At 42.2% G+C, this 14,390-nt stretch overlaps 1 protein-coding gene across 3 annotated transcripts in view; it reads left to right on the forward strand.

The window, feature by feature from the left end:
* The window catches only part of PAN3 (Poly(A) specific ribonuclease subunit PAN3), a 165,722-nt gene that overhangs the window by 98,339 nt on the left and 52,993 nt on the right, over positions 1-14,390 (forward strand). For all 3 annotated transcript variants that reach the window (XM_067108789.1, XM_067108791.1, XM_067108790.1), the window contains one exon: positions 5,655-5,843. In XM_067108789.1, the coding sequence (XP_066964890.1) occupies positions 5,655-5,843 (189 nt within the window). The remainder of the gene's footprint in view (positions 1-5,654; positions 5,844-14,390) is intronic.

Below are 14,390 nucleotides of genomic sequence, written 5' to 3' on the forward strand. Positions count from 1 at the left end.
AATGCAAACAAGACCAGCTTCCTCATTCATACAGCAGGCTTTGCAGACTTCTGATGGATGGAATTGATGATATGAAGATACATGATGAATCAAGGCACAGCTGAGATGATGTAGTATGCAGCAATTAAAGAAACATAATTTTGTCTTTCCCTAATCACAGAATGCCATTGAGGAGAAGAAAAGGCCAACACAGTGACCCTTTAGGCTAGAGGGTCTGTAAAGACTGGTTTCAAATAAAAAACCAAGTCCTAGTGACCTGACTCTTTTGGGCTGGGTGACCCCCTCAGTACAACAGCAAAGGGGACATCTGTGCTTCTGACACCAATTGAACTGCCAGGAGCAAGAGAAGTGCAAACATTCTGGAATAAAGGAATTACAGTAATCCTTCTGTTATTCGCACTATAATATTCAAGAAGGGTGCAGGTATAGGAATAGTGCTAGACAATTAAGTTCTTGGCCACTTTCTCTGGAGCAAGTATTAGACCAGCTGAGGACAATTACTCTAATGTAATACTTTGCCAGAAATGGCGGGGAAGTCAAGAATGTGATGTAGAGAGTCTAATTCAAAGAGAGTTATCCATATGAGGTTATTAATGAGGCTTGTCAAGTCACAGCCCAGAGGTTACACTGGAATTCTAGATGAGGATGTGCCAAAGTTGTTAAGAAGGTCAGAAATGTTATTACACTCAATAAGTCCAAGTTGTGCTGGAAAAAGACCAAAGACAAGGCAGAGGAATTATCTTTCATAGGAGAGAGAGAGCTTCCTAATGTTCTTTAGGTAAACAAAAAAGGCTCTTATTGGGACGAGAACCTATTCATTGCGCTAAGACAAATCTAGCCCAATTTGAATGGTAAAGGTTGTGATAGAGATTCATCAGGGAGTGGCAGTAGAATCTGCAGCAACATCTGTAAAGCTTTTCAGTTTGCCAAGGCTATGCTAATACTGTCACATGAGAAGGTGTAGTAATTCTGAGTGAGGGTAAAACTAGTGTAAGTGCAACCATGTAAAAAAAACACCTCCCTAGTGGGTATAAACTGTCACAGGTCTAGTTAATAGGTCAGAAGACCATTCCAGCTATGTCCAAAATGGAGCAAAGAGGGTCGTCCGAGAGTTTTTCAGCAGCTGAAATTTCATCAGAAGAAACTCGAGATGCAACGAGATAAATTTGATGACCCACCAGCAAAGCAGGTTGTAGGCATACCGTTTTGTGTACATGTATTGCTAATGGGCAAATCCTTTCACACATTGCAAATTAGGTTATGTGAACGTTGCTGGCCTGTGCACGAAGAGCATTTTAAAAGTAGGTCCTTTTCTCAGGATAATATATAAAGTATCTCCTGTACAGGACTTGCTGTCCCCAAGCTGCATCCACACTACACTGAAACATTCCATAACACATGTTGTCAACTTATTGCAGACATCACAAACAGGTTGAAAAGAAGTTGGTAACAGTAAGTGGAGAATGAATCTTTGGCATATTCTGGGTTACCATATGAAGCAAGGGTTAAGAGTACCAAGTAAGTCGTTGGCTTGTATCCTGCGTGTTTGCGATATAAGTATGTCAGTTCGATGATGTGCATTTATGACATTTTACTGCAGTTTGGACTCACTGAGAGGCATAATGAACACAGTTTCATCATCATCATAGACATTCTTGCATCAGCTTTTCCCTTTATGGTGTTAAACATATATAAAATAAGTTCTCTTTTACTCTCTTTCTCTGAACTCCCATCAAGTCTAGGTCTTCAACTGTCCCCTTTCTCTGTGATTTCCTAGGCCTTCCTATAGATCTTTGTCTTGCTGTGCTGCCATATCTACTGCTCTTCTGACCAGTTGTTCCTCATCCCTTGGTGCCATATGTTCAAACTGTCTCGATTTTCAAGATCTCCGTCTTTTCCAGCTTCTTGTACATGTCTCACCAATTCCTCGTTTGTGATGTGATTTTCTCACGTACTCTGGCCATGAATCTTAACACTACTGTCACACCTTTCAAAATATTCACTTTTCTTGTCATTGCCCATATTTCTGCTGTGTAGGGTACCACTGGCCTTGATGTTCCCATAGTAAGTCTTTGCTCTCTCTACTGGGGAATTTTTGTTTTTGCACGGATAATAAAACTCTTGATGGTTATGGGATGAACAGCAGCACATCCTGATGACAAGGTGCACAAAAGTATGGACCTGATTGAGTTGGCTAGGCATACATCATTGCATCACTGGATGATTCACTGCAATGTTTCAAATTGATGCACTCACATGCATTCTGCAAAGTTGAGCTGTTTATTATTAATGGGTAAATAAATGGTCTAGTAGGTTGCCAAACAGGAAAAATTACAAAGGTACTAACAATGACACCAAGTTTCAGCAACTAGCATTGGCTGTGTTTTCAACATTTGTTTCATTTAACCATTCAGATTATTAGCTTCCTTTCTTGATGATGTTTCATCCTTTGACAATAAGTGTTGTATTGGGAATGTCCTTAGGATTTTATTAGTCAACTCTCCAAACTCATTTCTCCTTGCCATGCATAGGGAACCTTAGAACTGATTGTCATAATTCAGCCGGTATAGTTGGTTTAAACTAAATTAACTAGGGCTTTCTCACCTTTTATTACCAGTCCATTTCTCTTGCCTTGTGTTTTCTTGACTAACCTTTCATTGTTAAACTCAAGATGGCCTTGAACATGGATTTGACTGCTCTCATAACGTGAAGGTGGGGTCCTGTTGGACAATGTACCTTCTGACCCTTAAATTCAAGTAGCTAATATAGTTGAGTAAGGTTAAAGTCTCGTGTCAGAAATTCTTTTTCCAGTCCTGGGTCAGATTGCATAAGTCTGGTTATAAGTCCTAGGACATCCCAGAATAAGGGGATTCATTTGTCCTTGAAATGTAGCTGTGTGGTAGACTTGGAAAAATTCCATGATGGTTATTAAAAATCTTTGTTTATAGTTAATGAAACAAATTTCCGGAAGTTGATGATTTAAGTATAGACAGAAATATTATCCCTTCCCAAAGAACCTATTCCAAACAAATACATTTCAGGTAGCACTTTGAAGAATCATAAGTTTACAAAACAAAGGACAAATTAAAAACTAAGAGAAAGCCCAATCTTAACCCTTTCTGTTATGACCCTTATAAACAGTTATGTGTGTAGGATGTGGCAGTTCCTAGAGCAATAGGAGTAAAAATATTTATACCTTTTTCTATTCAGACACATAGCTCTCACAATTTTCAGGGTAGACTGTTCAGTTTTGTTTCATTTTGCAGCTGAATGATTGCTCTATACCATGGTATAAAACAAGCCACGAAAATAGCTTTAGGTAGGTGAAATAATGAGTAGAAATTACGAGAACATTTTGCATTTTCATTTAAAAAATTTGCAAAGACACAAATATTTGCAATGAGGTCATCATTTTTTATCTATAGCACACCCAGGTAAATTACCTAGTTAGTGCAGTGCAAAAAGTCATAATTATAGCAAGGAAAATATGGAAAAATGAATAAGTAGCTTCACATTTTCTAAAAAAATAAGTGACAGTCACACACTTGATACACACAAAAAACTGTATAACATTTTTTATTTCAAAGATGTGTAGCTCCAACAATTTAAAAGGTAGATTGCTCAGTTTTATTCAAATTTGCAGTTAAATGATTACCCTATGCAGTGGCATGAAAAAGCCACCCAAAATATCTTTATGTAGATGAAATAATAAGTAGAATTTACGAGATATGGGAAAACTTTGCACTCTCCCCCCCAAATATTTGCCTCCCCCCCAAAAAAAAGCTATTTGCAATAGCAATCATTTTTATCCATAGCACACCCAGATAAATTGCCTAGGTATTGCAATGCAAAAGGTTGTAGTTATAGCAAGGAAAATATGAAAAAAATACTGACAAAGTAGCTTCATATTTCCAGAAAATTTTTCACTCTCCCCTAGAAAAAATTTGCCAAAAAACACTTTATTGCAGTAGTATTCTTTTTTTTATCTGTAGCACAACCAGGTAAATTACCTAGTTATTGCAATGCAAAAGTTGTAATTATAGCAAGGAAAATATGAGAAAATGAATAACTAATTAGTGTCACATTTTTGGTAAGAAAAATGAAAGTCATCCACGTGATATGCGCAAAAAACTCTAATGCATATCTTTTTATTTTCAAAGTCACATAGCTCTGACATTTTCAAGGTAGACTGCTTAATTTTGTTTCATTTTGCACCTGAATGATTGCTCTGTACAATGGCATAAAAAAGCCCCCAAAATAACTTTGTGTATGTGATATAATTAGTAAAATTTACTAGGTAAACTTTGCACTTTCCCAAAAAAATATTACCCAGAAAAACTATTCATGATCAAGCCTTTGTTTTTCATCCACAGCACACCCAGATTAATTACCTAGTTATTGGAATACAAAAGTTGTAACTTTACCAAGGAGACTATTAAAAAATGAATGACAAAGTAGTGTGAAGTTTTCCATAAACATACATGTTACATATATATAAAAAATGTGAGGAACACAAAAAATTACCCTAATCTTGGCTGCTGGTTTGTGCGATTGCTTCAAGCTGTGCTTGCAAAAACATCAAGATGTACTGTCCATAAGCAGGTAAAAGCAGCCGAGAAATATTTTGTCACCTTTCCTCACCCCTGTACATGCAGAAACATGCCTAGTGTAAAAAAACATATTTTATTTTAGTTTATTACTTTCTTTTGACATTTGCGTACATCATAAATATGGAAAGGACTTAAATTTAGATGATGTCTATATCAGTCTTCAGTGATCAAAAGGGTTGCTGTAATCCATTTTGATTCCCTTTTGAAAATGAAAATTGTCAAGTTTTTTGTGTAAAAAATAAGAGAAACATTGGCATCAAAAGTAGAAGATTATTGCTTAAAATATTATAAAGACAAAGAACAAATTATCGAGATCACCATTAGAAGCCACATTTCTAGACATGTAAAGCTTAGCTGAGGGAATTACTCTTATATGACAGGTGAAATTGAAGAAAGAGTAAGTTAAAGTTGTTGACTGGCCAAGTGGGGCAATGGTAAAGGTAAGCAGTTCAATGTAAAAAACAGAATGCTCTGATGCTGTTAGCTAAAGGGTTCTTCTAAGAACCTGTGGCACTATCTGCAGTGTCCCATACTAAGCAGTGTTCATAAGTTTGTAAGATGCAAACTATAGCTTGAAAAGCTGCTGTTAGACTACAACAAACATAGCATGGATTCTTGAGCCAAAAATAATGAGCTAAGAAGTTAATTACTTTCTAAATCACTATACAGTATTTATCTGGCAGTTGAAATATAGAGAGGTATGATTTGCAAAGACCAGCAAAAGGAAAGCAGTTATGAAAATATTTAAATTTCATACTGATTATTTGTTGTTTTAATGTATGGAGGCAGCAACTTACTTTAGGTGTTGAAATAATTTACTTGCCATGTAACTATTTTTTTTTTTTTAAGAAAATAAGTATTGTAAATCATAAAGTGTAACCCACATAAGGTAACAAGTTGAGTGATTTTTATGCATAAACTGAATTGTAGTAATCTACCTGAACACAAAATTAAATTTTTAGGTACAGATGATGGTGTGAACCTTGTTATAGTTTGCTTATCCTTTAAATGCAAATTTATAATACTATTCTTTTTTTCCTGCAGCTATTGTTTTCGTTTATGATTACCATGCTGGTGCAGAAACCTTAGCTGCACGTCACTTTTCTGCAGCAGCCTTGTCTGCCAATGGCTGGGAAGGCTTAACTAATCCTCCAGCTGTAGCTGCTGGCTCTGGAGCCATTGATACGCCACAACGCAATCTTCATAAAAATTTACAGCATAATTCTGGCAATAGTAAGTATGTATAGTTTTATAAGAATTTAAGTTTCATATTGTTAGATGTCAAGAGCATTGTTGTTGACCTCTGACGTGTCTAACTTAAGTTGACAAAGGTTTTGGGACTGGTCTATAGATACATTTTTAGAGGGTGTCAAGACACATTTGATGTCCTCATTTTGCTGTTCTTATTGGTTCACTTTAGGCTCAGAATGTTAGACTCTCACTTTGATCTCCATTATGCAGTATAGCTTTTACTTATGCATCACTGGGAGTTCAACAGATTAAAACAAAAAACAAGAACACTTGGTTTTGTTCATGAAACTTACCTGTCAGATATATATACAGCTGTATTTCTCCGAAATCCGACAGAATTTCAAAACTTGCGGCATATATATTTTACACGCAGTGTATTCTGGCCAGGTGGTTAGTACTCATTCCCGCCGCTGGGTGGCGGGAATCGGGAACCATTCCCATTTTCTATTCAGATTTTCTCTGTCGCCGGTACTGTTAACATCTGTTTTACAGTACCTCCGCCTCTGGATTTCGTTAACTTGCATAGTTTTCCACTTGAGTATTCTATTGACTTTTGGTTTTTGACTTTGGCTTGTGGATTGGCATACGCTTTTTGTGGACTGTTTATGATTTTGCTTTTGACTGCTCTTGAATGATGTCTGGTACTAGTTCTGCTAGCTTTCAGTAGTATGTTGTGTGAGTGAGTGCAAGGTGAGGCTACCGAAGGTTTCGGTAGACCCTCACTCAGTTTGCATGAGGTGTAGGGGCATGTATGTTTGATCAATGATCGCTGCAAAGAGTGTGAGCCTTTGTCTGATGCGAGCTGGAAATTGTATGATTCCTATGTTCGTAAGTTAGAGCGTGACAGGATCAGGAGGTCTTCCTCCAGGAGTGTGTGTAAGAGTGGGGGTTCTATTTCTTCACCTGATAACCCCAATGTAGACATTGTTGTACCTGTCCCTGTGGTTTTGCCTTCGGGCCCTGAGGTTGTGTCTGCGGGGGGTTTGGCCCTGACGGAGATCATGAACACCATCCGTGCTCTAGAAAACAAAGTGTCTTCGCTTCAAAGTGCTGTGCAGTGTAGTGTTCCCCCTAGTGTCGTGGAGGGGGCGTCAGATCGGCCCCATAATGCTTCTAGGCCTGGACCTCTGTCAGACTCCCAGGACTCAGGGAGAAGGCATGTCGAAAGCCGTAAGAGGGTTACGGGGCTTCCCACCGATCTGGCGTCCCTTCGGCAGTTCCTGTTGTCACTTCCCAGGCTGCCAAGGATCGTGCTTCGGCTCGGATCCTTAAGGACTGCTTTTTCCGTCCTCGAGGCGTCCTCCTCGTAGGGGTTGGAATTCTCGCAAGGACTCTCGCCCGCTGAAGAGGAGCTTTAGAGATGACGCTTCTCCTCTTTCAGTTTTCTCCGTCTGTGCGGGATTTTGAAGCTTTCCGCCACAGAAGAGGACCAGGACGTCGTCAGAGGAGGGCGTTTTGAGCGCCCCAGTCGCTCTAAGGAGAGAGCTGTTCTTGCTCCTGTAGGAAGAAGGAGGGCGTCCCCTCGCCCCTCTTCTTCCCATAGAGGTTCTCCTCTCCTCCTGGATATGAGACCTCTCCTTCCAAGAGTATCTTACGAGATATGCAGCGTCAGTTGGCCTCTCTTCTGGCTGAGAAGGAATCAGAACCGTCGTCGTCGCAAGGACTTGAGGCTGCCCCATTAAGAAGTCCAGGAAGTCCCGTCTCCTGCTCCTTTTTCTTCGTCTCCATCTCCTGCTTCTTCGCCCCTGTCGTCCTCACAGCTCACGAGTTCCCTTTCGTTGATTCTCGTCATCATCACGACGCCGCTTAGTAAGCAAGCAGCTATCCAGGACTCTTCATTAGCTGCTCGTCAGGACGCTTCTCGCTATTCGCTTATTGCAGGACGTTCGGCAGGACGCTCAGCATGACGCTAGGTTGGGCTCCCGATCGGATGCTCTTCAGGGCGCCGCCAGGACGCCGCCAGGGCGCCTCTTTCAGGATGCTCGCTCGGGACGCTCCAGAGCATTCTGATCCTGCAGGGAAAAGTAGATCCTCTTCCGTATCGGACCTCAAGGCCTTCGTTCCCAAAGCTGTTTGTGATTCTCGTGGTTCGACTCCATTCATGAAGGAGAAGTCTCTGGCGATTCTGAGCCTCTGGGTTTTGATCAACCTTCTGCTTCCTCGTCTTTTCCGACTACCAGGTGTTAACCGGTCTTCTTAAGGACTTATTCGGTGATAAGTTTAAACCCTCGGCTCCTCTCTCTCTCCTCCTTCGCAGCTTGCCTCTTCCAAAGCGAGGAGAACGCCATTTTTTGTGAAGATGACTTCTTCACTGGCTACTAAGAAGGCCTTCAAGAAGGTTAACGCCTGGATGGAGGAACGGAAGACTCAAGGCAAGACTTCTTTTGCCCTTCCTCCTTCTAAGCTTTGTGGTAAGGCTGGCATGTGGTATGAGACAGGTGAGGATGTCGGTTCAAGAGTTCCTTCTTCGTCTCAAGGAGATTTTCGCCAGCCTTGTCGACGCTTCCAGGAGGTCCCTACTGTCGACTGCTAAGGTTTCTTGGACTCGATGTCGAGACCGACCATCATCTGAAGGGACTCTTCCGATCTATGGAAGTTTTCAACTTCTTAGACTGGTGCTTGGGTGCTTTAGACCTCAAGCTTAGAAGCCCCGACTTCGATCAGCCTGGGGAGCTATCCAGTGTTTTGAATTGCATGGATAAGGCCGTCAGGGATGGCTCAGAGGAACTGGCTTCCCATTTTTGTACAGGTCTTTTGAAGAAGAGGGCCTTGTACTGCAATTTCACCTCCAAGTCAGTTTCTCCTGTTCAAAGGGCTGAATTATTGTTTGCCCCTTTGTCGAGCCATCTCTTCCCCAGCCTTTAATCAAGGATCTCGCTTCCAGTCTTAAGGAGAAGGCAACTCAGGATCTCCTGGCCCATTCTTCTTTAGACGTCCTTCAGTCCCTTCTACGTCTTCGTCAGTTCTATCCTCCAAGAAGAAACAGCCCTTTCGTGGAGGAGCTTCTTCCTCTAAATCGACTCCACGAGAGGAAGAGGTTTTTCCAGAGGAGCAGCCCCATCTCGAAGCTCAGGGGCAAAAAGTGATCTTCAACTCCTCCAGACACCTGTGGGAGCCAGGCTACTTTCATTTGCGGGAGCCTGGAGAAAGAAAAGGGGCGGATTCCTGGTCTGTCAAGTTCTCAGAGAAAGGCTACAAGATCCCCTTTCTCGATTCGCCACCCCTTCCTACGTCACCCAAGGATCTGTCGCCCTCCTACCATTGGGAAAAACAACAGATCCTTTTAGATCTTTTGGAGCAGATGCTCGAAAAAGAGCTGTGGAGCCAGTTCAGGATCTAGCCTCTCCAGGGTTCTACAACCGACTGTTCTTAGTCCCAAAACAGTCGGGAGGTTGGAGACCTGTACTGGGCGTCAGCAGACTGAACCGCTTCATTGTCAAAGAGAAGTTCAAGATGGAAACGTCCCAGTCTGTTCTCGGAGCTCTAAGACCAGGAGATTGGATGGTCTCTCTGGACTTACAAGATGCATATTTTCCATGTTCCCATACATCCTCAGTCAAGACAGTACCTGAGGTTTGTACTGGGGAAAGAGTCTCCAATTCAGAGAGCTCTTTGCTTTGGTCTCAGCACAGCTCCCATGATATTCACAGTGATCATGAGAAATGTGGCGAGGTGGCTTCATCTTGGCGGGGATCCGGTTTCGCTTTACCTGGACGATTGGCTCATTCGAGCTTCTTCCCAAGCTCAGTGTCTGGAGGACCTAAATTCGACATTGGAGTTGACGAAGTCCCTGGGACTTCTAGTCAACAAAGAAAAGTCCCATCTGATCCCGACTCAGTCCATCGTCTTTATCTGGGGATTCAGATGGATTCAGTGGCTTTTGAGCCTTTCCATCCCAAGAACGTCAACAACATTGCTTGAAAAAGTTTCGCTCTCTCCTGGGAAGGAAACATGCTCGGTGAGGGAATGGATGAGTTTGCTGGGGACCATTTCATCACTGGAGAAGTTTGTTTCCCTGGGAAGACTTCATCTCAGGCCGCTCCAGTTTTTCCTAGCGGAGAACTGGATGAACAAGGAGGACCTGGAAGAGACCTTGAAGATCTTTCCGTCTGTCAAGACTCACCTGAGGTGGTGGCTCGACCCCTTGTTAGTTGGCAGGAGGGGTTTCTCTCGTCTTCAGAGCCCCGACCTAGTGTTGTTTTCACAAGCGTCCAGGGTAGGATGGGGAGCAACACTAGGAGGGGAAGAAGTGTCAGGCACCTGGAGGGGAACAGGTGTCCTGGCACATCAATCTAAAAGAATTGGGAGCTATCCATCTAGCCCTTCAATTCTTCGAGGATCAAGTGTCAGGCCGAGTTGTTCAGGTGAATTCCGACAACACCACAGCCTTAGCTTACCTCAAGAAACAGGTACTCATTCTCCCGTTCCCTGTTCAACTTGCAAAGGAGATCCTGCTTTGGACTCATGCTCGGGGATCACAATTCTCACAAGGTTCATCGCAGGGGCGTAGAGAATATCCGTGCGGACCTTCTCAGTCGGCAGCATCAACTTCTGCCGACAGAATGGACCCTTCACGAGGAGGTGTGTCTGGATCTGTGGAGGTTATGGGGACGTCCCCTAGTAGACCTCTTTGCGACGTCCAGAACAAAGAGGCTGCCTCTTACTACTGCTCCCTGTCTTAGATCCGGGAGCCTTAGCAGTAGATGCCCTCCTCTGGGACTGGAAAGGCCTAGATCTTTACGCTTTTCCTCCCTTCAAGATCCTGGGAGAAGTGATCAGAAAATTCTCACAAGCCTCGGAAGGAACAAGGATGACTTTAATAGCCCCTTTTGGCCAGCAGCAGATTGGTTCACAGAGGTCATGACCTTCCTTGTGGACTTTCCAAGGACACTCCCCTGAGAGTAGATCTTCTCAGGCAGCCCCATTTCTAAGATTCCACAAAAACCTTCCCGCTCTGAGTCTAACTGCATTCAGACTATCGAGAAGTTGGCAAGAGCGAGGGGTTTTCGAGACCAGTGGCAAAGGCTATCGCCAGTGCCAGAAGACCCTCTTCTAATTCAGTCTATCAATCAAGTGGGCCAATTTTTAGGAGATGGTGCAAGAGCAAGGAATTTCCTCGACCACGACCTCTGTGCCTCAAATAGCGGACTTCCTTTTTACATCTCAGGGAGAAAGAAAAACTGGCAGTCTCTACCATTAAAGGCTATAAAAGTATGCTGTCGGCAGTCTTCGACACAGGGGCCTAGACTTAGCGGACAACAAGGATCTCCACGATCTCTTGAGATCCTTTGAAACTGTTAAGGTTCCTAGGCCCATGACTCCTCCTTGGAACCTAGATGTAGTCCTAAAATTTCTTATGTCAAGTCAGGTTTGAACCTATGTCTTCTGCTTCTCTCAAGAACGTGACTAGAAAGGCTATTTTCCTAACTTCTCTGGCGACGGCGCGAAGAGGGTTAGTGAAGTTCAGGCTATTAGCAAGCATTATTGGCTTTAGGGGTCCTAATGCCGTTTGCTCTCTAAGTCCATTATTTCTTGCCAAAAATGAAAATCCTTCAAACCCTTGGCCCAAGACGTTTTGAAATCAAAGGTTTAACGGAGATTCTTGGACAAGAATCAGAGAGAGTCTTGTGCCCTGTCAGGGCTCTCAAATTTATTTAGCCAGGACCCGTAAAGAAATTGAGGTCCTTCGGACAATCTTTGGTGTTCGGTTAGAAGACCTGACTTGCCTATGTCCAAGAATGCTCTGTCATTCTTTTTAAGAAGTACCATCAAAGAGGCTCATTCTTCCTGCCAAGAAGATTTGAGAACTTTGAAGGTTAAGGCTCACGAAGTGAGAGCCATTGCGACCTCGGTGGCTTTCCAGAAGAACATGTCTCTCAACGATCTTCTGGGTACCACCTTCTGGCGGAGTAATTCAGTTTTTGCTTCTCATTATCTTACAGAGATGTGAAGTCAACTTTTGAGGACTGTTCTTCGCTGGGACCATACGTTTCATATAACACAATGTTGGGAGAAGAGGGCAATACTCATCCTATCCTTTAGTTTTGTTAGGTGGTATTTTTAATCTTATGTTTTGTTTTTTCTGGTTGTTGGGTCTCCACCGATGTGGACGTCCCAATCTTTAGTTTATGTTAGGTTTTTGGCTTAGTTAGGCTTGGTCAGGTGGTTGGTTGTTGCTCTTTTTCCCTCTCAGTATGGTCATATGATCTAGTCCCATTGTGGTCTCGCCCCGTGGACAGATCATCTAGATCTCACCAGCTTTATAGGTCCCTACCTTGCTGGAGTTTTCTAGTAAAGCAGAAGCAGGCTTGGGTGACAGTAACCTCGAAGTCAGCTATGCTAACAGGTAAGGAACCAAGGCGTCAATCGCCTACATTTTTTTGTTTCCTAAATCCTATTCTGTCTCTTCCCACCTCCAATGGTGGGATTCAGCTATATATATATCTGACAGGTAAGTTTCATGAACAAAATGATATTTTTAATGATAAAATAAAGTTTGTTCATACTTACCTGGCAGATATATATAATCATAGTGCCCACCCACCTCCCCTCAGGAGACAGTAGGTTTCTAGAAAATCTGAATAGAAAATGGGAATGGTTCCTGATTCCCGCCACCCAGCAGCGGGAATGAGTACTAACCACCTGGCCCACACTGCGTGTGCCGTAAGTTTTGAAATTCTGTCGGTTTCGGAGAAATACAGCTATATATATATCTGCCAGGTAAGTATGAACAAACTTTATTTTATCATTAAAATATCATTTTTATGAATATCCTTCTTTCTATCCATCTACTTGATTGCACCCACCAGGGGATATAGTACTGTAGCCACCAGTCTACTTCTGTCACTTTCTAGAGTTCAGATACACCAGGTTTTTCTATTTGTTTGTTCTTTTTTTTTTTAAGTATCACTCAGGTATGATCATAAGAGGCATTATTCCAGTTTTGTTACCCTCAGGATATGTTTGGTTGAGGAAAAAGTTATGATTGGATAACTATCTGAATTGAAATTGAAGGAAATGCAGTAATTGATTGTTAATGAAGAGAGCATGTTAGGTTGTACATTGGACCTTGCCTATCTGGAGTTCCAGAATTGCAGCTTCACCTATGTGCATATTTTCTGTGGTATGTATATACACAGTATTAGCTGATAATTTGCATATTGCCTTTTTCATAGAGAAATATTCACTAATACTCTATTTTCATATTATTTTTGTGACTAAGTGCATTTTTTGTGATAAAACTATTAAGATATTCAGATATAATCATTTTTTTTTGGCGTTTTGAACTATCAGTATAGGCATTACAGGCAGCCCCTGGTTAATGGCAGGCTCAGTTAATGTCGGCAATTACAGGGCATAAAAAATTGCTGATTTCTGCTTATTCGCACCGATGATTGGTATTGGCGCCTATACATACCCAACAGAGGCGCCGATAACCGAAAATCGGCGCTTTTTGGTGCTGATAAGCCCTGAAAATCGCTGATTTTCGGTTATCATCACACCCTCAGAAGCGTTCCCGATAACTACAGGGACTGCCTATATACTATACACATTTTTAGAGGGGTGTCAAGTATTCATAGAAACAGCTATAGGGGATAATATAGGCGGTCCCTGCCATGACGATAAGTGAAAATCCGTTATTTTCAGCGCTTATCGGCGCCGATAACCAGAGGTCAGCGCCTCTGTTAGGTGTGTATCGGCAACAATACCCAAATATTGCCACTGATAAACGGAAATTGGCGCATATCAGCCTATAAAACCAGATCGCCGATAAGTTATATGTTACTCCAAATGAGCTTTCCATGAATTCAGGGCTTTAGATTTGATAGGTGAAGTAATTTTTTATTATTTCTAGTGTTTTATTTTCTGTTCCGCCTTCCCAAGAGTTTAGGTAAGTTCAGGTTGTTTCCCACGTTGGAGGAAGGGTCAGTGCCCCGGCTTTTTATTGCCTTGTCCTTGGCACGTCCTGTCTCATTCCCTCATGGCTTGGAGTGACAGGGAACTGGGTGTCATAAATTGGTGTGAATCTGTGCCCATTTTCCCTTTCCTCTGTTCGGTCTGGTATGGCACCAGGTCCGACATTCGTGGTGTAAGGAATTTGTACTCATGTAGGAATAAAATTCTTAGCTTGTAAGGCATATATATTTTATATATTTATGTGCATGTATGTGTGTATATGTATATACTGTATGTATACAATTTCAGTTCTAACACCAGAATTCACTCTTTGATAGGATCACTCAGGTAAGAATAAGAGGACTCTCCCAATGTTTTTTCCCCTCTTTAATTTTACCGTATCGGACTGGCTCGGTAGCAGTGGTGCTTCGTCTCTTTCTGGGAGTATTTAAATGAGTTTTAGTTGCCTTGTCGAGGAAAGTTACCTTTTGCTTCAATCCCCTGTAGCTAAGGGTCATCCAAGTTTCTCTTTGGACGGGTCGGCATCGTTCTCGGCTAGCACTCTGCTGGGCCCGCGTTCGATTCACCGGCTGGCCAATGAAGAATCAGAGGAATTTATTTCTGGTGATAGAA

This window comes from Macrobrachium rosenbergii, chromosome 9, assembly GCF_040412425.1.
Source record: "Macrobrachium rosenbergii isolate ZJJX-2024 chromosome 9, ASM4041242v1, whole genome shotgun sequence".
NCBI classification, from domain to species: Eukaryota; Metazoa; Arthropoda; class Malacostraca; order Decapoda; family Palaemonidae; genus Macrobrachium; species Macrobrachium rosenbergii.